A 24493-nucleotide genomic window follows, 5' to 3' on the forward strand; every position below is an offset into this window, starting at 1 on the left:
TATATAACTATTCTAACATGCCCCCTCAAACGAATGACTTTTGCTAGTGAAAAATTCATGAGATTGCTAAAAACAAATTGTAGATTTTGACTTGTTATTGATATGGTGACATCATTGTGAGGTTTCTATGTTGTTGTTGATTTTGTTGTTTGTTGTTGTTGTCTTTTCTCCATTTGAAGAAAAGCTGGCACCATTGTCAGGTTTGTTGTTGTTGTTGTAGCTTACTATCTTGCTATCTTGCTATCTTGCTTGTTATCTTGTTTGTTATCTTGCTTGCTATCTTGTTTGCTATCTTGCTATTTTTTTTTTTTTTTGGTTTTTTAAATAGCCCTCACACATGATTATGACTCCAACATCAGAAATGCAATAAAAGTCAAGCCTTTGATCAACTTGATTTTATTCTATGTTAATCATAAACACTAGCAATCAACGTTCTTGACTTTTCCCACTTCTATTCTTCTTTTATACTCTTTCTCATATCTTTTCTTCGTTTGATCTTATTGAAAAAACTAATGGAACAAAGTAGCTTACTAAAGGAACAAACATTTGAGAGTTTTCTCATCTTGGATATAAGAAGTATGAGCAAATCAAGCAAGAAGATGGACTCGCTTTCCATTAACAAACCCACAAACATGTTTACAAAACATCAAAAGCAAACCCTCTTTGGGAATACCGTCATTTCTTTCACGCATTCTATCGAACACTTGGTGTGCATCCTTTAATAAATTAAAATTGGGAACACTATAAGTCTAGTTTCAAGCTAAACATAGGGTATATATATTTTCAATAATAAACCCATGAATTCTTTCCCTTGTTTTATCAATTTCTCTTTGTTTGGACAACTCAACTAGAACTACATTTAAATGACCGTTGATGCACATAGGTTTCATGTCATGGAGAATTTGAGGCATTTGAATTGCTTTGATCATTTAAGACCTTATCTTTTGATTTTTTCAACGAATCACTATTGTTTTGATCTTCCTTCTTCTTGTTAATCTTCACCATTATCAAATACTATTGAGAAAAGTATTGAATAATGAATATATTTGAATAATAGAAGAGAATTACTCTTATTGGAAAAAAACTAAACAAAAAAACATAAAACTAAATTCTGGTGGGAGTCCGACGGACGATAGCCATTAATGGGACTATCGCCGCCGGCTAAGCGGAAGACTAAGATTGATTATCTAATCCCCAAGAAATAAAACCTAAATTCTTATACCATGTAAAAAAAGATAATTATATTGATTAAATTGATATTCGTAGCTATTACATAAGATCTTTATAAAGAGTTTTACAATAAAGAGGTTTTAACAATTGCACAATGTGAGACTATATAACTAGTCTAACATGATTTATACAGTTGAAGTTATCGACCGTATATTGAGTATTGACAACATTAAGGCCATTTTTGGCAATACCATTTGGGTGGGTGTTTTATGCACGAACCTTCTATTGAAATTTAAGTTCGTTTCTTTTGATGAATTGATCTTGATGTGTTGCTATTGGAATTTCTTTGAGTTTTTCTGTTTGTTAACTTGGTTTCATGTTTTGAGTGTACTAACTAGGTATAATCTTGATCGTGTAATCTTTATTGGATGAAAATCTTATTCAATCGACTTCTGGTAGTGAATAAGAGGTTTTTTATTTGAAGATGTCTCTGTATGTTGCTTAATTCAAGGTTGATAGAACCAGAAAGCTGCTGAAAATTCAAGGTTGTATGTCTCTGTATGTTGCTTAATTCAAGGTTGATAGAACCAGAAAGCTGCTGAGAATACTTCATTGAATATAAGTTGTGTTGGATTACTGTTTGATTAACTATATTGAGGTTTAACTTATTAATTTCCTCGAGAAACGGTGTTTTTTTTGTATTGATAGATGTTTCTTTCTTGTTTATCAAGGAAGTTGATTTGGGGGTTGCTCTAAAATTATTAGGGTTATTTTCCAAATAGCCCCCAACTTTATGACCAGCTTCCTGTCTAGCCCCATACTTTATCGAAAATACCCAGATGACCTCTTTTTTCAATTACCGTTGTAACTCCGTTAACTAGTCATCACCTCTCTCTCCTCCATCTCATCATCTTTCTTTGCCACCTCATCTTATCGCCACCTCATCATCTTCGTCGGCGAAGGTCGCCGTCCGACAAGTTTTCTGGCCGGCGACCTCCAAACATAAAAAAAAATCTTTCTTTTCTTTCTCATCTTCTTCATCTCTCTTCTCTCTCATGTTCCCTCTCTCTCTCTAACTAATCTCTCTCTCTGCCCAACCTCTCAATCTCTCCAATCTCTCTCTCTAACTAATCACTTTCATCTCCAATCTCTCTATGCTAACTAATCTATCTCATTCCAATCTCTTTCTCGCTCTGGTTTGTACCAACTCTTCAAATGGGATCGATGAAGAAGAAATCCATTATTGATGCAGCGCGTAGTAGGCAATAGATAAAAAGTATAGAGATCGATCCTCTATGATTGATTAAATCAAACAAAACTTTATTCAATAAACTAAGCTCCCTTAACAATGACCATAAAAGGCCTATCTATAGGCTTTAAATCCTAAAGTAATAGAAGTCTAAAATTACTAAAACTCTAAAATATCTAGAATCCAGAAACTGCTAAAAATTAAGAAAATAACCAACTAGGAAACTGCTAAAAACTAGGAAATCTTCTCTAAAACAATTAATATTCTGAAACTACTAAAACTAAGAAAATATGGAATTCGGAAACTACTAAAAATAAAAAATCTTCCTCTAGGTCATCCAATCCCTGACTTGTCACGACCCCACTTAGCATAAAATTCTAATGTTATTTTGTCAGCTGCATCATCTTCCCCTGGTTGGACAGAATTCGACCTCGAATTTGAATCGCCCTCGTCCGAATCATCTTCAGAATATGGTAATAAGTTTTTGACATTAAAAATATCCGAGTGCACATGACTTGGAAATTTCAGACGATAAGCATTTGGATTAATTTTTTCAAATATCTCTAGTGGTCGATTTTCCTTGTTGATAACTTGTTATTTTCGCCCACTAGGAATTTGTCTTTGGTTAAACCAACCCAAACATATTCGCCCTCCCCATACTCCATGTGTTCCTCCAAGCTCGCCCTATAATGAACTATATTCGTTAAAGTCGCACTAGAAAATTGATTTATTTGATGTTTAACATCCTTTAGCGGTGGTAAACCGTCAGATAGACCTGTAGGGAAAACATTCGTGATCTCTTCCAATGTTGGACGAAAGGAATATGGAATCACGTCATCCACAATACTATTTTTGGACATTGATTTGCCCGATGACCAATTTTGCCACATTGAAAACATCGAATAGTTGAACCGCTAGTTTAAGACGGATTAGTCTGATTATTTTGTTGTCTCGTAGTTACCGGTGTTTGTGTTGAACCCGAAGCATTACCTCGTTGTGGGTTACTACCTGTTGGCCTAACCTCAACAAGACTTCTTCCAAACACCGTATCCCTAGATGTTCCTCTACCCCTTCTTTTTTCTTGTTTTTTCACAAATTAGGGCACGTTGATGAGCATCTGATATCATGAATGGATTAAACATATTGATTGTATCATGATAATCTTCCTTAAGACCACCAATGTAGCGAACGACTAATTATTCTTCGGTTTCAGCAAGTTCATTGTGAGAAATCAGAAAGTGAAACTCAGTAGTATACTCGTCTACAGTACGAGACCCTTGCTTCAATTGTTGCAATTTCTGATACATTAACTTGGTGTAGTTATGTGGAAAAATTGGCACGGATATATTTTTTCATCTTCTCTCACGAAGTTGCCTTTAATTTTCCTGTTCTGGACCGCATTAACTTGTGTTGCTGCCACAATGCAGCAGCCCTGTCACGAAGTCTAGTAGCCACAAAAGAAACCTGTCTATCCTGAGGTATCCCCTTAAACTCTAGAATATCGTCAACCGCAGTGAGCCAGTCGAGGAATTCTTCAGGTTGACCACACCCTCTGAATTTCGTGTTATTCATCCTCAATCCCGCTTCCCGACTCCGATAACCGTGATTAGAACCCTTCCTTTTTCCCTGAACGTCCCTAGCAAAAGGATTATCACAATCATCTTCTGTAGATTTATCAACCCTTACCGAGTGACGATTTGGTGAAGTCATTTCCCTTTGATGAACAATGTAGGCATCTAACCGATGCTTAAATTCTTTCATCATTCGAGTCATCTGTTGCCGCCATTCGTCAACACCGTCTAATCGTTGATTTATAGCTTCAGCTCTTTCGTTAACAATATCCATGGGATCCTCCCTACCTCCAGCAGGTTGTCTTCCCGGTGACATTGTTAAAGATCGACGCAAGCTCTGGTACCAACTGATGCAGCGCGTAGTAGGCAATAGATAAAAAGTATAGAGATCGCTCCTCTATGATTGATTAAATCAAACAAAACTTTATTTAATAAACAAAGCTCCCTTCACAATGCACATAAAAGGCCTATTTGTAGGCCTGAAACCCATTAATAATAGAACTCTAAAGTTACTAAAACTCTAAAATATCTAGAATCTAGAAACTGCTAAAAACTAAGAAAATAACCAAAACTGGAAAACTGCTAAAAACTAGGAAATCTTCTCGAAAACAACTAATATTCTGAAACTACTAAAACTAAGAAAATATAGAATTCGAAAACTACTAAAAATAAAAAATCTTCCTCTAGGTCATCCAATCCCTGACTTGTCACGACCCCACTTAGCATAAAATTCTAATGTTATTTTGTCTGCTGCATCAATTATCGACAATTTTCAAAACCCCTTAATAATATCATCTCCTCAGTTATTAATCTGGCCACTAGCGTCCATGAATTGCTTAAAATGTCCTATTTCGGGTTAATTTTTTGAGTTTTGGAGGGTTTACTAAATGGGGTTTCAATGATTTCTTGACCTAATTTTTTGGTTTCATTCTAGTTTGTTTTTTGTATTTGATTAATTCAGAGAAATTCAAACTTGGGATTTTGACTTTTTGGAAAATTGTTGAATTAGGTAAAAAAAAGGCAGGAATTAGGAACAACAGGATATTTGAGATAAGTCGATTTAGGTTGATCTTGGTCCTGTAATTGGAGATATAAAGTTCCCAACTTTGTAATCCATCTGTTTAATGATGAAACCAGATTAAGTAATATTAGTTTAGATATGGAAAGAGGATCTTCAAAAAAGAAATATGGAAAAAGGAAAAGAAATATTATCACCATTCTGAAATAGGAAATGAACAACTTCAAATTGCATCTTTGATGAAGAGGAATGTGACTCAATATACATACGGAATGTGAGAGAGATTAGTTAGAGAGAGAGATTGGAAAGAGAAAGAGAGAGATTAGTTAGAGAGAGAGAACATGAGAAAGAAGAGAGAGAGAAAAAAATTTTCTTATGTTTGAAGGTCGTCAGCCGGAAAATTAGTCGTCGGCGACCTTCGCCGGTGAAGCCAATGAAGTGGCGAGAGAAGATGAGGTGGCAGAGAGAGGTGATGAAATGAAGGAGAGAGAGGTGATGACTAGTTAACGGAGTGATAACGGTAACTGAAAATGAGGTCATCTGGATATTTTTGATAAAGTAGGGGGCTAGGAAGGAAGCTGGTCATAAAGTTGGGAGCTATGTGGAAAATAACCCAAATTATTATCTATGAGCTGCTGAAAAAGTGGTATTGGTAGATGCCAATATCTATATTGACTTGATGTTGTAGAATTTGTATTGCCTTTTTGGGAACATAAAGAAATCATCAATTGTACTTTATATTTTCTCTATAAAATAAAATAATTTGTTTTTTTAATCATTTTTACCTATAAATAGACAGTGGTTCGATTTATCTATACACATTTTTTAAATCTCTTGTATTTCCATGGCCTAATCTGATGTCTGAAAGAGTGAAAGTTCCCACGCGAGAGAGCTTCACTATGACAAGATCAACTACTTGTGATCTTAATGATCTGCTTGTGAAAAACATTAACTGAGGCAGTGTTAGTTCGTTTTTGTAAACAAGAACTAATGTTTAACTTGAGGTCTGAAATTGACTCAGAGACATACTTTATAATTTTTGTTTTTTTTCAAATCTTTTAAAATGGCCAAATTGAATTAATCTTTGACCCATTCAATTCAAAGAAGTCAGGTTCCAACAATGAGAAAATAAAAAAATACCAATTGATAATTGGGCACTTGAGACTTTTATACCAATTCATCAAAGTCTTGAGAAGGTTTTACAACTCCAATTGGTAAAGACTTGTGAAGATCGTCAAAAGATTTTCTGCATAGCCAAACTAGGACAATCAAGTGATGAAGTTAGACAAGGTAACCTAAATGGTTATAATACAGAAATACCACACTGAGGATGAACAAACAGACTCAAGTCACTCAACTAAGACCAAGAGTGTCAAATGGGACACGGCAACGTGGCATCAATAGTTTGAGCTGCCCAGGCCTTCAAGCCATTTATTATGGGACCAAATTTTTCCAGTATCATAGAAGTTAAGGAGTCCAGTTACCAATTTATAAGATGTAAAAGTTGAAGTCAACCCGTGGTAGTCAAATTGGTCAGTGCATGTAGTTTGCAGTGTAGAGGTCCTTGCAGATTCAGGAAATATCGAATTTGAGTCTAAATAAAGTAGTAATTTCGTCAAGCTTTAGGCCCAAAGAAACTTGCCGCCCAACTTTCGTCCTCCTGCACACACCACTTCGCGTCTCCTTTGAATGTGAAAATTTGAACTTTTACATTTTTTTTTCAGAAATCGACTATGATATGATAAGCACAATAACAGTCGGAATACTGCTAAATAAGATGAGAAAACTTTTAGTTGCTGTCAAAATTTAATTAATTTTTTTTGGGTTATTTCCCTAATGGCCCCCTACTTTGTGACCAGCTTCCTGCCTGGCCCTCTACTTTACAAGAAATACCCATATGGCCCCCTTCCGTTATAACACCGTTACTCTCTCTCTCTTCCATTTCTTTTCTCTCTCCTCCAGCATGTTTTCTCTCTCTGCCACCTCGTTAAACCAGCCACATCATCGTCTTCACCGGCAGGGTGGCCGGCCGGCGACCTTCAAACTTTTTTTTTTTTCTCTCTCTCTAAAAAAAAAAAAAATTTTTTAAAAAATTCTCTCACCTCTCTCTCTCTAAACTCCGGCGAAGGGAAACCTTCGCCGGAGTTAGGTCTGTTCATCACGAACAGACCAGATCGTGGTCATCACGACAGACCACGATCTGGTTAGTTCATCACGATAGACCACGATCTGGTCTGTTCGTGATGAACAGACCTAACTCCGGCGAAGGTTTCCCTTCGCCGGAGTTTAGAGAGAGAGAGAGGTGAGAGAATTTAAAAAAAAAAAATATATATTTGAAGGTCGCCGGCCGGAAATTTGGCCGGCCGGCGACCCTGCCGGTGAAGACAATGATGTGGCTGGTTTAACGAGGTGGCAGAGAGAGAAAACATGCTGGAGGAGAGAGAGAGAGAGTAACAGTGTTATAACGGAAGGGGGCCATATGGGTATTTCTTGTAAAGTAGGGGGCCAGGCAGGAAGCTGGTCACAAAGTAGGGGGCCATTAGGGAAATAACCCTTTTTTTTTTTTATCCAAGAGGAGAAAACTTCTAATTTAGGGCTAAACAGGAGGAGCCCTCATCCCTCCATTAACAGGTCTACATTATATTCGATTCCTTATCAAATTCCATTCATCATCCCTTTCTCTCTCTCTCACTCTCTCTCTATAAGGTGAACTCTCTTTATCTCTCTCTCTTTATGATCGTATGTAGTTGTTTCTGAACGAGGATGATGATGCTGAAAAGACACCGACGTTCATTGCCGAGCCTCCCCGACGATATCATCACCAACATCTTTGCTTTGTTACCAGTCAAATCGATCTTCCGATTCAGGTCAGTATCCAAAACATGGTATTCTCAATTATCTAACCCTAATTTCATTAAACTTTATTACTCTAATTCAATTAGACTAGACAAATTTAGTCTCATCCTCGCTATTGATTCAAGATTATACTGTGTCGATTCTGATTCAGTATTATCTGATGAACCTCGTCTCAATATAATCGATTACCCATCCTTTTATCTACGATACAACCGTCCAACATTGGGTTCTTGTAATGGCTTGATTTGCTACTCTTATAATCATAAAACTTACCTTTTCAACCCATCTACTTATGAATATAAACTATTACCACCACCACAGCCTCCCTTTGAACTACTCATAGAAAAATTAGTTGTTTACAAGTGCTCGTCTGGCTTCGGTTATGATTTCAAACTTGATGATTATAAGTTTATATTACTTTCAAGAATATTAAATGGCCGTGATGTATACACCAAACCTATCATCTACTCTTTACGCTCAGATTCATGGAAATCTATTGACAAAATTCCCTACGAACTCATTTCTGGGAGTTGTGGTGTGTTCGTCAATGGAGCTCTTCATTGGAAAGCAACTTCGTGTGAAACTTCATGTGATGTTATAGTTTCATTTGACATGGTTGATGAGAAATTTGAGGAACTACCAATACCTAATGATTTGAATGTCAGATCTTCTTCCTTCTTATCAGACACCACCATGGTTGTGGGTGTTTTGGGGGAGTATCTTTCTGTATTTGATAATGTTTCTGGATTTCAAACTCAAGTATGGGTAATGAACGAGTACGGGGTCAGTGGGTCTTGGACTAAATTGTTAAGCATTACCACAGACAATGTTATTGCATTACTTTTTGTCATGAAGCCGATCAAGTCCTTCAATAATGGTTACATATTGTTAGCGAATTTGTTCGATTATGTATTATATGATCAAAAGAAGAAAAAAGATACAATTTTGAAGATACGTGCAAACACCATGTGTTCTAAAGCAGTGGCTTGTGTTAGGAGTTTAGTTTCACTGGATTCTAATACGTATTTGAAGCAAGAATCCTATAAAGATAAACAATGAAGGATAAGAAAACGCTGTGGAGACTTATGTTATCATGGAAACTTTGTACTTAATTAAGCAATATATTTACGCCAATATTTTTATTTTTTGGCAATTCCTTTCCCAATGGTGGTTTTATGCCTGAACTTTATTTTAATTTAATGTGTTAAAGAACCATGAATTATAATGAGTTAAGCCTATTTTTTTTTAATTGACGTATTGCTATGGGAAGTTTGATAAGTTATTGGTGTTTTATGTGTCGAATGTGCTAACTAGGTCTAACCTGGATCACATAATCTTGAACGGCATATGTACCTCCAGATTTAGGTGTTCTGCTCTGTTTCGTCAAAGGTTTAAGAATGTAATTTTTGTATTATCTATCATCAACCTCTTGGGGTTGAAAGTGACTGTTATGATTTTTTTTGAGGTCTTACTGGTGGATTGGATCATATATTGAGTAGTGACTGCATTAAGGCAATGTTTTGGCCCACATGAAAGGAATGCGATTATGGGTTGTGATTTCTAGTAATTGTAAATACCTTTACTTGTTTGGGTTGGCCAAAATAGGATTGGTAGAGATTGATTTTGTTCCCTGATTATTTGATGTGCCCTTCCAAGGGAAAGGGAGGCAAAACCATATTTATCCCCTTGGTTTTGTGATTCAACCTCGTGGAGAAAATCACATTCCATTCCCACTCGCCGAACATGGCCTTTTTGCCTTGTTATGAATGAAGTCAATGAACATGTTGATGCATGGCGATTGGAATAAATCAAATACTATAGAACCTTGTTATGGATCAAATGCATGGCTAGCAATACATTTGCGTTATTATTTTTATAATATTGGCAAAATACCATTGGGGCGGGTGTTTTATGCACGAACCTTCTATTGAAACCACTTTCATGAATTTGTGATTGGATGAGCATCTTATTCAACCGGCTTCTGGTAGTGAATAAGAAGTTTTTATTTGAAGATGCATCGTTATATTACTGAATTTAAGGTTGGTGCTGAGAATCTTTTAATTAACTTTGTTTAGGTTGAACTTGTTAATTTGGTCCTTGATTCATCAAGCAGATTGATTTGGGTTTGGCTCTAAAATTATCTGAATATTACTATGAGCTGCTGAAAAATCTTGTAATTTGGCCAAGCAGGTTTGTGTTTGTTCCTTGATTCTGCAGAGAGCTTATTTATTGGATTACTATTATACTTGTTTATTTACTAGGTATCTCCCGCTCCTTGCGGGCGCGGTCAATTCCGTCGGGCTTACGCCAGTCGTGGTCGAAAATTTTCAAAGTACACGCACGGTAGGTTCAAGCATTCTCTCGGATGCACGTACTACGTTGTCTACGTAAATTGTCGTCCGATGTCACACGGACCAAGCGAAAACCTAGACGTGCTAGCACTTTTTTTGCCTATTTAAATATAATGTGGTGCTAGCACGTCTAGGTTTCCGCCCGGGTCGTGTGACATCGGAGTTCGGACGATGATTTACGTAGACAACGTAGTACGCTAAGCTTGAAAAGTCGGAAATCGGGACTAGTCGGTCGACCAGGACCTAGCTACTAGTCGGGACTACAACGGGACTAGTCGGATTTAATTTGTTGATATAAAATAATATATATAATATATCATAGTAAATTATGTATATATTATAATATATATATATATATATATATATATTTTATTATAAATTATATAATAGAGATTATACATAATATATGGAGATCATACCTTTAATATGTATGAAAAAGTGATAATTAACTTTCATTCAACAAAAAAAAGTGATAAATAACTTTTATCACAGAAAATAAAAAAACAGAGAATAAAAAGAAAAAAAAATAGAGGCACCTTTCACTTTTAGTGTCTAACAGCTGTAGAGAGAGAGAGAGAGAGGAGAAGAAAATCAAACAAGAAGCATTAAAGAGAGGAGGTCATCTCTGTAACATATATAAATCACAAGAGAGAGAGAGAAACAGATCGCTGGAGAGAGGCAGATTGAAATATTAGGGCAAGAAGATCTTACTAATAGTTGTTAAACCCTAAGAAGTCAGGCCTTCACCTTTAGAGAGGGAAAGAGAAGAAAATCAAGTTCTAGAGAGAAAAACTTACTTGAATGAAGATTGTGGAGCTTCAAATCTTTGTAGAACTTGAAATATTAGGGCAATAAGTAGTAGAGAGAGAGGGAGACGGCTGGTAAGGAAGGTTAATCAAAACCCTGGCTTTAAGTTGGGTAAAAAAGGAAAAAAAACACAAGTTGTTTTACCGAGTTGGTCGGCGCCTAGTGAGCCGTCCGGCTAGTCGGCTCCCAGGCGCCGGCTAACTTGGTTTCTGAAATCGACTAGCTAGCCGAGTCCTAATCCATCGGTGCACTCACGACTAGTGTGTTACGTGCATCCGAGGGAATGCTTGAACCCACCATGCTTGTACTCTGAAAATTTTCGACCACGACTAGCGTAAGCCCGACGGAATTGAGGGCGTGAGAGATACCTAGTTTTAGTCAATTTAAGTAGTACAACATTATATAATTGTATACAACGTAAGTAAGTATAATCTAACGTAAATTTAGATAACTAATATTTAAATTTTGCACAAAGTTTCACTGATACAAAATTGATTAAAATTATGTTGTATAGAAAGTTAGTCAAACTAAGGCCAAACAAATATTACCTATTTTTTAAGTAAGAAATAATTTATTTTTGCAAATTACATTACGAAAGACTTGTAAAATAAAGCTTCGTTCGTCACCAACCCTGTGTAACATAAAATAAAAGAACTTTTGATGGCCGAACAACGTAATTATACGTTTTCAATAAGTGAATAATGTACAGAAATAAAACAAAGAAATTTTTCTCTTTTTATGTAACATTTTTATACCTACATATAGAATGAAAACACAATTCAATGAGTTCCCAGAACAACAATTATCACATTCTTTACTGATTAAGAACATCAAATCACCAAATTATGAAAGAAAGAGGGAAAACACATATAGCAAAAAATTAAAAAATATTTACGAATTCGAACTATTGTCACATCATGAAGATTAGAGTTAAAATCCACATTAAAATGCTGAAGAGAGAAAAAGACAATTAACTTCTGGTTGAAGAAAGAAATTAGATAACTTAAAAATCATTATCATCTGCATCTCATAAAAAATGTATAAACAATGAAATAAAGAATTCAAACCTAATATGAATTAAAAACATCTCATAAAAAATGTATAAACAATGAAATAAAGAATTCAAACCTAATATGAATTAAAAATGAAGAACACAGTCTCGTACTTTAGCTCATCTCGATATGAAATCAATAATGTATAAACAAATGGTGGAGAAGAAAAAATTTCAAGCTGCAATTTAAAAATTTACATTTGATCAAGAAGAATAACTACAATCCCACGACTATCAAAAAATCTATCCATTCCTTAATTAAGTGAGATTGGATTAATAAAAATGTAGTTAAATAAAAATTATATTTTACATGAAAAAACAAAAAAATACTAAAAAGCATTGATCTTCTAAGTTCTTTTTCTTCTTCATCATATTATTTTTACTGACGTGGTATCCATTTCATTGTGTCATTCTCCTGTTAATCTAAAAGAACGGAAAAATAACATCAAATTAGTCGAGCGAAAAAATTAATACAACACATTACAAAGATAATGAAGTATGTCTACTATGTTTTCATTTTAACAATGCACTTTACTAATTTATTTGTAAAAGATACAACAATTTGATTTAACAAAATAAATTCTCCAGTCATTTATCAATTTTCGTTTAATTAAACAAATGAGGTTAGACCTACAGAGATGAAGAAATGGAAGAAAACTGTCAAAACACTAAGTCATAAAAATAAGAGGATACCAAACTATATATTTTCTTCTTAATACAGAGATGAAGAAGAGGAGATAACAAACTTATAAATAAACTTTGATAAGCATGAAAGATAAATGAACCTAATGAAATAAAATAAGAAAGGAGAAAGGAGAAAGAGTTTATTCTATGGAGAGAAATTAAAAAAAAAAAAAGTTAAATGAACTTACGAATTAGATTAACTTCTAAAAGTATTTGCGGATAATCTACACAACTAAGAGGGAGGTGAAGATGAAGATTAAGTGGTAGCAAACCTAAAACTAAATCCTCTATTTGCGGATAATCTGCATGAATTTGCCCACTAATCTTTACACGAATTATTCTCTTTTGTAGCAGAAATTCACGATTGTACCGATCTTTCATCTCAAATGTCAAAATTTGAATAAATTAAAAATTAGGATTAATTAAAGATAAATAACTAATAAACTAATGTGTTGAATCTAAAAGCAGTTAATTGCGTTTAAGCTTATTCTTACAATTATGTAAATTAAAGAGTTTATCGTAGCAATTTAGTTTACATAGTAGGTTTTTTTAACTACATATGTTGTTTGTCAAAAAAAAAAAATTACATATGTTCGTTATTATTTTACAAGTATCAGTCAAACTAAAAATAATTATAAAACTTAAAGAGTTTATTGAATAACAAAGAGAAAGATAAAACATTACAAATAGAATCAAGTTAAGTGAAGGACAGAGAAAACCTATTAGATAGATGATAGGCCTAGAAAGTTTCCTAAATAGGTCACCACCCGCAAGTATACGGGCGTCAAGTGATAATTCCGGTAAGACCGGGTCGATCCGCAGGGACTAAGTGAAACCCATTCTAGAACTTGAAAGTAACATGGTTTTGTTTGAAAATTAGGTTTTGGTGATAAAATAAAATGAATAAAATATTAAAACAAATAAAAAGATGAACTCAACTGGGGAGATGATCTAAGGGTTCAGAATCTATCCACGGAACAACTCTAAAGGTGAACTTATGAGTCAACAAGTTATTTTTATTACTCGGGCTTTAAACACATGCATGAATGGTCTAAAGTCCGGAAGATGTCTTCATTAAAACCAATAAAAACTTAAAATATATAATTATTCGATCTAGGAATTTGTTGACTCACAAACAAAACATACCGATATCATAGTATCATGGAACTCAAGATTGAATCAATGAAAATAAAGTAAGAGATAAAGAGGGAAGAAAACATAACTTCTTTCTCTCGCTGGAAATGGTTTCCTTTTGATTTTCCCGTCTGGCAGCCAAACGCGCCCTAAGGGAACACGATTTTCTCGTCTTCCCCACTTGAATTCACTCTCTCTACCATTTGTTTCTCTCACTTTTACTACTGATAATCATTCTCTGTTTCTCTCTTCCTCTCACTACTAACAATAACTTCTTCCTCTCACTAAAAGAAGCAAAATTAGAAAAAGAATTAAGGAGATAAAATTACTCTCTCTCTCTCTCTCTCTCACTAAAAGAGTTAGAACAGAAACAAAAGAATACAGAAAATGATAATCAATGTTTGTATTTGATCTCTTTCAACCTCTCTACAATCCCTCTTTCGCTCTCTATCAATGTCTCTTTTCTCTCACAAAAAAAACATAAATCAAGAAGAAGAAATTGAAAACTATAAATGATAATGGTGATTTCTTCTCTCTGTTTGCTCTTACTAAGCCGATTTCTACATCACTCTCTCTCTCTGTAATATTTATGTCAAATTGAGCTCGAGAGGCTTCGTCCCCAAAATATGAGATGTCCTCTACACTCTCTGTTCTTCTTTTATATAGGAGAAGAAGTAAATCAAATAAACCAGTCGATCCAAACCCCTATCCAAATATTCTTTCAATCATCCTCTCTCTCATTAGATTCAACCGAATCCATCTTTATTCTGTCCTCTTTCCTTCTCTGCTTTCAATCTCCATATCTCCTTCTTTTTATTTGACGAATTTGAAGAGATTAGAAAGAAAAATGATTTTCTCCCTGTTTTTATCTTTATACTGTAACATACGAATCCCTCTAACGCCTTCCTTTTCGATAGAGAATAAAAGGAAAGAGATATCCGTCTAGAGAGATAACCGATCAGTTCCAGCCGAGAGCTCTTCAATCGAATCTCTTCTGCTATCTCTGTTTCGCTTCCAGCTTTCTAAGGAAATCTCGATCAACTCTTATTCTCTTTCTTTCCTTCTCAATCAAATCTCTAAATCTTTCTCTCTATTGTCTTAATAACCGCTCACAAATCTCCAAAATTTCCAACTCTCTTTCTTTCCTTATCTTCCCATCTCTATCTCTTGAAAGAGAGTATTTTATACTCCCATATAGGTTCGGGCATAATAAGAATACCGGAGGAGGCAGATCCATAAATATGGGGAACTAACCAGTTGTTGCTTGCTGGTAATTTAGGAGCGATATGGTGTAGCAGGGAGCAGTTTAATAGCGTGAGACGCACTTCAGAAGCGATGACATGTGCGTGCAGAGAAACAAGCCGTTAGATATCGTACCTTGCGGAGGAAGTATCGTAGTAAACAGTAACGCAGTACATGCAATCATAGCCTGGAAAATATCCCAAAAGTCCCCTGCTAGGGCCCACTATAGTACCGAAATTTTCATCCTAACGTCCCCGTCTGCGCCACGTGTCTCTGAAGGGCCCGATTTGACCCAAACTTTGACATGGTCCATTTTTCACATTCGGACTCCGATTTGACTCTCGTTTTCGCTGTAGGGTTCGTCCTCGACTCTACTCTGCATCAGAGCATCCACATTATCCAAAATTACCATGCTACCCTTGTCACCAAATGACCAAAATGCCCCTAACATCAATTTCTCCCGATTTCATCTGTTTTTCACACTGAACCCTGTAAAGACACCTGAGAAAGAAAAAACAAGTAATTCATCAGAGTAACTGCTCAAAATTGACTAACTAACCCGAGTTAAGAGATTCAGATAGGACATTTTCATGTCTCATCAATAGAGTAAAAAAACAGATGATGGAGATGTTTAGAAACCGAATTTGAAAGAGGGAGTGTATGGGCAAATATTCGCCCAACGAGGTGCCTATAGAATAAAGGAACAACCGCTTCGTAAGGGTAAAATCCGCGAGGCTCGATAACAAAGTCTGATAACGGCCCAAGTCGCTACTCTGGTCGCCGAATCCATACCAGCTTAAAATTAAGCATATCTGACACGCGTCACGCGATAGCTACCTGCCTGTATTACGCTATCTTACGGTCAGAGGATTATTGCGCAATCCGTAACCATTTCAATGTTGAATATCTCGTATCTTCCACTTAAAGACGGACGTTACCGGCCAGTAGCTTATCGCACACACCGTAACATCCTGGGCGTCCCTTGGGAAATTCAAATACTCATCTAACGGTCGATACGTCAGATACTCTACCCCTCAACGTACCTCGCATGAGTAACGTCCCGGAATGAATACGCCATTAACTTGCTGGTCGTCATCAAGGTAACCCTTCTCCACCACTATAAATACGAGAGGCTACATTCAGACAAGGGCATCCATTATTCGACAACGGTACTCGAGTAGCCTAATATATTTTCTCCACTCACTTACTCTCTCATAAGCATCTCAAAGATCTTCTGATTCTCTCAAAGTTTTTGACTCATCGTCTTAGAAGTTGGGAGATAAGAGTCTGGTAGTCACAAATCAAACGACATTAAGCATATATGACACGCGTCACGCGATAGCTACCTGCCAGTATTACGCTATCTTACGGTCAGAGGATTATTCCACAATTCGTAACCACTTCAATGTTGAAAATCTCGTATCTTCCACTTAAAGACGGACGTTACCGGCCAGTAGCTTATCGCACACGCGGTAACATCCTGGCCGTCCCTCAGGAAATTCAAATACTCATCTGACGGTCGATAAGTCAAATACTCTACCCCTTAACGTACCTCCCATGAGTAACGTCCCGGAATGGCCATTAACTTGCTAGTCGTCATCAAGGTAACCCTTCTCCACCACTATAAATACGAGAGGCGACATTCAGACAAGGGCATCCATTATTCGACAACGGTACTCGAGTAGCCTAATCCATTCTCTCTACTCAGTTACTCTCTCATAAGCATCTCAAAGATCTTCTGATTCTCTCGAAGTCTTTAACTCATCGTCTTAGAAGTTGGGAGATAAGAGTCTGGTAGTCACAAATCAAACGACAACTAGCTAACCGTATCAACACCATACGACCACCGCCTTATTGCATAAGAGAGCTCTCTGGTCTTATATATCTCTCATCCAACGGTAACTAGCTGACTGTAACACTCAGCCAGCGGTAACGAGCTGACCGTAATACTCATCCAGCAGTAACTAGCTGACCGTAACATCATATTTATTCGACCACCCTCTTACCACATCATCCTCACCGTTCGATCCACTTACGACCAGCGTCTTATTGCTGATCTCTTTATGACCAGCAGCTTACCGCGAAGTCCACGTACGACCAACAAGTTATCAACACGACATCATTACTATCACCTTCTTCATTACAGTAAGTATATCACTACCGTGGATCTGTTCCGACAACTCTACGAGACGCGACAGCTAATCACTCCAACGACGGTTACCCTTCTATCGCCCATTTTGACTTTCTTATTTATATTTGACCGAATATCTGACTTGACCGTTGGAGCCCCCTTAGGCCGGCACCATCCCGGTGTCCTAAAGGCTTCACGATCTCTTCCCTCGTTTTGTGTGGAGGTTCTTTTCGACACGTAGCTGGTTCCCGAAGCATCCGACCCGACAAAACTTTTGACCGTTAACCCATTGACTTTCAGACTTTCTGAACCGTAGACATTTTACCATCTACAGGGAGATATTTTAGGGGGGTTGTAACTTGGAAGAAAGTTAGAGTATTGATGAATCCATCACTTACCTACCATAACAACCATTAAAAGATGGAAAGAGTTTAAAATATATATATATATAGTGAAAAAGAGTGATTAAATCAAATCCGAAAATACATTTATCTGATTAATTCAATTATCATCTATATCTCTTTAAAAATATATATATTTTAAAAGATTTCTCTTTAAGATGTCTACACGAAAATATATTTTTAAGAGATTTATGAATTCATCGTTGAACTCTACTCGAATTCGTTGTGACTCGTTGAAGAAAAAATCAATAAAGATTTCTAGACATCAATATATATTTTTAAAGAGATTTCTCAGGCCACTAATCATTCACAATTAAAAACTAATTATAATAACCACCAACTCAAATTGACCCCTAATATCTTAAATAGTTGCTCTTGCTACTTTTACTCATGGATAATGTCTCCATGTTCTTCCCGGTTCGATTTCAGTCATTAGCGGTCTTGATAATGTCTGGTTCATTAATCTCTTCACCTTCTTCCTGGTTCTTTTTTTTGTCAATTAAGAGAAAATCTCGACTGAAAACTAGAAAAAGCGGTTTGATCTGTCCACTAACGAAAGTTTCATCAGCAGAAATAGTTAGTGATGTTGGTGGTATTATGATATGGGGCTTCACCAAGGATGATCAATCTACTACAACAATGGCAGTCGAGAGGAATGTAAATTAGTATGTTCTTTATTATTCGTATTATCAGTTTTTTTGTTGACCTTTAGGGTCCTTTCATCCGTGATCTTTAGGATCCTTTCGTCTTTCGACCTTTAGGGTGCTTTCATCCGTGATCTTTAGGATCCTTTCGTCTTTCGACCTTTAGGGTCATTTTATCGAGTCGGTGTCTAGTCCTATTTCTTTATTTTCATGAGGCACTTTGGATTTAAAGGTATGTAACTCTCATGATGTTTTCAGAGGAGAGAAATAATTATGATCATCCATGTAACATTGTGATTTAATCACTTACAAATGAAAATTTGTTTCGCTTGGTTTTAAAAAAAAAAAGATCATTTGAAACAAAAGGTAACTCAAAATCATCATCATCATCGAGATCGTCATCGTCATTTTTGTTGTTTGAGGTCCGATATGGAAATTTGTTTCATATGTTTATATACCTTCATGATCAGTAAAATTAGGTTTTTGAAATCCAAATTCTTATCTTAGATAGCTAAATTCATCACTTACATCAACAATGATTTCTGCAAATCTAAGTGATGATAACTATTGATGCTATGGCAATGTGTGGAAAGAGATGATATCTCTTGCATTTCCAACTTTCTCTCTCTAAAACTCACTTTCTCTCTCTAAAAAGTTATAGAGGAGAAGATGAAGAAGGGAAATAAATGGAAAGATTTAAATTCTTTTGTTTAAATTTTGGAAATGATCAAAAAAAAATCTGAAAATGGTTTAGAAAGATTTAATGTGACAACTTGAAAAGTGGTGCAAAAGGTAATTTCGAACAAATTTTTTGACTTCAACAGTAAAGTAGCGGTAACAACGAAAATGAAATCATCTTGGTGTTTTTGATAAACTAGGGAGCTACGCGGAAAGTTGGTTATAAACTAGGTGGTCGTTTGAAAATAACCCTTTAGTTTACTTACTATATAAAATACTCAAATAGTCATTTTCTATTAATATTTGAGCTGGACTTGAGCAACATCTCCGTACATAAACATGTTGGTTCAAAATAAAAAATGGGGTAGCATTCCATCTATGAAGATGGAATGCTAGTTGTATTTTTGTTGAAAGGATGTGAAAGCAAAGGTGATTTGTTGAGAATACTAGTTGTATTTTTGTTTTGGTGTTTGAGTATGTGTGTAAAAAAGAAAAGAAAGGGAAAAGAAAGTGAAAAAGTGAAAAAAGGAAAAAAAAAAAAAAAAAAAAAAGATAAAAAAAAAGATAAAAGTGAAAAGAAGAGAAAAGGAGGAAAAAAAAAATAAGAAAAAAGAAAGAAAGTGTTTATATGTGTTATTTTGTGTTTGTGTAAGTGTTGTGGAAAATAAAGTATTCAAGGCAAAAAGTCAAGTTTAAAGGTTGTTTGAGTATTCTTTTATCATTGAAGGCGTCGACATTCTCGGGATTTCATCATCTTCCATTCCATCACTTGTATCCGTTTACCTTTAGGAGACATTATTAGAGGGTAGAGTGGGTGAGAAGGGTGAGTGAGCTTCCCCATTCCGTTAGTGGTTGTTTCCATTCATAAGAGATCATTTCGTTTTAGAACTCGATATCCTCATTTAATTTTTGTATGTGTTGAGTGTACTTTATTCCATGCTCACACATGAGAGTGAACCATTAGATTCCATTTTGAGTGATTTCATGTTTAAGAGCGTATGACCGTGAGGCCAAAGTCGAGGCGAAACGTGCTATGCTAGGAAACAAAGTTTTGTTACTTTAGCCTTGGATGATGCTCATGATGATGGGACACTTGCACTTAAGTATGAAACTATTAGTGAGGAGACTCTTAGCATGCTTTTGTGTTTATTGGTTTGATTCATATGTTTGACACACTTCAGTCTCTCACTTGTTGATCGTTACCTTATTTGCATCGATAGTTCAACTCTTTTATCTCTTTGAATCTTGAACTTTGTGGGTGTATTCACTGAAAATCCTCACGAGACAAAACTCGTCCTTTAGAGGTAACCTAAGGGTTTAAAGGCTTGTTGCATACGCTAAATGCAACCGGGATGCCTCCGAAAGTGAGTTAGGTTTACTTTATTGTCTTGTTTTGTTTGTTTGCTCGAGGACTAGCAAATTCTAAGTTTGGGGATGTTGATGTGGCGTGAAAATGCCACATTTAGGTCACTTAACTTTGATTAGTTAGTTCTTTTCGAGTTTTATTTTCTAATTATTTATGTGTTTTTATTGCTAGGTAGTTTATTTGGGGTTTGGCTTGTAATTCGGAATAAAGAGAGCGAATTATCACATTTTCATCTTATGCGGCAAAAGGGAAGAAAAGAGCACCAGGGGTATTTTGGTTATTTTGGTCTAAATCAGAAGTCAAACAACAAGTTGAGTCAATGACTAGTCCGACGGTGAAAACGGAAGTCGATTCGGAGTTCGGACGGAGAATTTTTGAAGGAAAGAAGCCGAGGTTCGGTCTTGAAACAAGGATTCTATGAAGGCACTCCCTTGCTTTAGAAAGAAGCCCAACCCAAGAGCCCAAAGAGAAAGAGAATAATAGAGATTCTATGGGCACCTTTTTGGTCCAAGTCAAAAAGGCCTAAGACTTAGTCAAGACTAAGTCTAGGGTTGTGTATACACAAGTGAGAAAAAGAAATCAAGGGGGGAACTATTCATCATCTTCTTCACCAAGCAAGAAAGGGAGGAAGAAGAGGCTAGGAACTTTAGGGTTTTTGGTGCTTGAAGTTTTAGAGAGTTTGAGGAGGAGAAAGAGAGAAGGAAGAAGGAGGAGGGCCGGTCAAGCATAGGCCGGCCAGCACACTAGGCCGGCCTAGCTTGGCCGGCCGAGCAGCAGCCCGAGCTGCAATACGAGCAGCAGCTCGGGACTGCTGCAACACGGGCTGGAACAGCAGCAGCTGCTGCTCGGGCTGTAGCTTCCTCCCGGCCGGAACGAGCAAGGATCAGCCCGGCAACAGCAGCAGCTTGAGACGTGGATCTTGCACGGGACAGGGCCGGTACACAGCTCCATAGCTGCTGGCCGGGATCTTCAAGCACAGCTCGGGTAGCAGGACGTGCACGGAGCAGCTATGGACGTGCACGGAGAAGCTCGGGACGCGCACAAGGCCGGACATCATCTTATTTAGCCGGATCTAGGGATTTGGCCAGATTTCTTCACTCTTTGACCGGATTTTTATGAGTTTTCCGGCAACCTTCTTGATCCGAAATCATGGGGCTTTTACTTCTCATGTCCTTGGCTAGCTTCCCACGTGGTTTGATTTGGTTTTGGGTTAGAAATTTCTACAGAGAGAAAGCTAGGGTTAGCTTTAATGGAGGTTGTGTTCTGAATGGAGAAGATGATGGTGGTCGCTATGGGGAACCCAGAAAATTGCTAAGAGGAGATCGGCTGCAACTAAAAACTCATATTTTCCGACAATCTTAGCCTCGAACCACATCGAAAAAGGGGGATTCTCTCACAATTTCCTTTCCATTTCTTATTCAATCACCTTTAGCTAACTTTAGTTTGTCGATTATATGAGATGAAATGTGATGAATTCGTGACTATGTTTAATATGATTTGATGTTTTGATTATAAATTGATGTTCATTTATTTCGATTATCGTTTTGATCGTATTTTCATGTGTCTTGTCAAGCACTTCGCATAGTTAATAGACGAAACAAAGTATTCGATATCGATCGTAGTCTAAGTCATAATTTCATGTGTCTTGTCATGCACTTCACATAGTTAGGCGACTAGACGACACTTTCGATGTCTCGGGATTAACCGATTTAGACGTTTGTTTGACTAAGTATGATCTCCGGATATACATAGTACTTAGAGACATCTACTTTAGGAGTCGAATATCGATTGTACCTCGACACATCAAATCGGACTACACATAGTCGTAGGTTTATCATTATGGATTCCCGGACTTCGACACCTCTCTCACTTATTTGTTGCCCGAATCGAGTCTTACCTTCTCCAGACTCTTGTTCCTTCGACTCTTCTCTCGAATCTCTCTCGCCCGTTTACTTTTATTGTTTAGTTTAGTTTATTTCACTTGTTTGGTTTATTCTCTTATCACCTTATTCGATCAAACCCCCATTTATCTTTGTTTTCTTTCATTTTTAGTCTAAGTTAGCTAGTGATACCTAGACCGGCGAACGAGACTCCTTCGTTATCCTAATCACCTTCCTATCCTTGGATCGACTCCGGTTTTACCGGTTACTACTTGATACCTCCGCTTGGGTGTGTAACCTTTCCGGGTGCATCACTCAACTCGCCTATTCCTATCACTAGTCGAACCATTCCTATCTAAGTTTGAGTAGTCCTGATGACTTGTAGATGGTCGACTAGTGTTGGAAAGGGTTAGCATAAGGTCATTCTCATCAAATGACCAACTTGCCATGATCTCACAATGTTCAAGGATACTGACACACAATCAAAAAATGAAGACTAACACTAATAGAACTAAACAATCACACACAAGTAAAAAGGAAGAGATATAATGTGATACTATCGAGTGCTCCTCTCGTTTCGTTCGCATTTTTCTTAAGCTTCTCGATTCCTTCCTTTTCCTTCGCTTTTATGTCTCTGTTGGCTCTTTTCTTGTAATGGTACCTAAAAGAAAATGAAATTAAGAAAGTAAAAAATAAAATAAAGACGTCTAAGAAGCAAATAACACTAAACTAATGAACAAAATAACTTATGCTATCCAAACTACTAATCCTATCCCCGGCAGCGGCGCCAAAAACTTGATGCACCCGAAAAGGTTGCACACCCAAGCGGAGGTATCAAGTAGTAATCTGGCAAAGCGGCAAAGCCGGGATCGATCCAAGGATAGGAAGGTAGTTTGGATATCGAAGGGTCTTATCCCTCGGTCTAGATATTAAAAGCTAACTTAAACTAAAAATGAGAGAATCAAGGATAAATGGGGGGTTCTGATATTGAATAAGAAAATAAAATAAAATAAAACTAACTAAATAATATAAATAAAACGGGCGAGAGAGATTCGAGAGAAGAGTAGGAGGAACAAGAGTCGGGAGACGGTAAGACTCGATTCGGGCAACAAATAAGTGAGAGAGGTGTCGAAGTCCGGGAATCCATAATGATAAACCTACGACTATGTGTAGTCCGATTTAATGTGTCGAAGTACAATCGATATTTGACTCCTAAAATAGATGTCTCTAAGTACTACGTATATTCGGCGATCATACCTAGTCAAACAAACGTCTAAATCGGTTAATCTCGAGTCATCGAAAGTGTCGTCTAGTCGCCTAACTATGTGAAGTGCATGACAAGACACATGAAAAATATGACTTAGACTACGATCGATATCGAATAGTTCGTTTCGTCTATTAACTATGTCAAGTGTTTGACAAGACACATGAAAATACGATCAAAACGATAATCGAATTAAATGAACATCAATTCATAATCAAAACATCAAATCATATTAAACATAATCAGAAATTCATCACATTTCATCTCATATAATCGACACACTAAAGTTAGCTAAACATGGTGATTCAATAAGAAATGGAAAGAAAATGATGAGAGAATCCCCCTTTTTCGATGTGGTTCGAGACTAAGATTGTCGAAAAATATTAGTTTTTAGTTGCAGCCGATCTCCCCTTAGCAAATTTCTGGGTTCCCCATAGCGACCACCATCATCTTCTCCATTTAGAACACAACCTCCATTAAAGCTAACCCTAGCTTTCTCTCTCTAGAAATTTCTTGTCCAAAATCAAATCAAACCACATGAGAAGAAAGCCAAGGACATGAGAAGTAAAAGCCCCATTACTTCGGATCAAGAAGGTTGCCGAAACCTTAGAAATCCGGCAAAGACAAGTTCCGGCGAAAGAAGCATAAAATCCGGCCAAGAGAGCTGCTGTCCCGAGCCAAGGGTTGCTGTCCGAGCTGCAGGTTCGAGCTGCAGCCGCATCCCGTGAGAGCAGCCTCTGTCTGTGCCTTGCAGCTGCAGTCCGAGCTTGAGACGGAAGATGCTGGTCGCCCATGCTCTGCTGTTCCGGCCATGCTGCAGGTCGCGTTCGCTGGAGCTCGGAAATGCTGAGGACGCGTCCCGTGACGACCATCCCGTGCGCTGCTTGCTGCTGTCCGTGCTCCTCCATAGCCGTCCCGAGGTGCTGCTCGTGTTGCAGCTCGAGCTGCTGCTCGGAGCTGCAACACGAGACAGCAGCCTCCTCCTTCTTCCTCTCT

At 37.0% G+C, this 24493-nt stretch overlaps 1 protein-coding gene across 1 annotated transcript; it reads left to right on the top strand.

Annotated features, from left to right (window-relative positions):
- Positions 1-7606: 7606 nt before the first annotated feature.
- LOC147557711 (F-box/kelch-repeat protein At3g06240-like) lies at positions 7607-9029 on the top strand. Its single transcript, XM_086659320.1, has one exon. It carries the CDS (start codon positions 7772-7774, stop codon positions 8921-8923), a length of 1152 nt encoding a protein of 383 aa, XP_086515446.1. The 5' UTR covers positions 7607-7771; the 3' UTR covers positions 8924-9029.
- Positions 9030-24493: the final 15464 nt, after the last annotated feature.

Source organism: Eschscholzia californica, unplaced genomic scaffold, assembly GCF_041429995.1.
Source record: "Eschscholzia californica isolate CP2 unplaced genomic scaffold, dmEscCali1.0.p SCAF_2, whole genome shotgun sequence".
Classification (NCBI taxonomy): domain Eukaryota; kingdom Viridiplantae; phylum Streptophyta; class Magnoliopsida; order Ranunculales; family Papaveraceae; genus Eschscholzia; species Eschscholzia californica.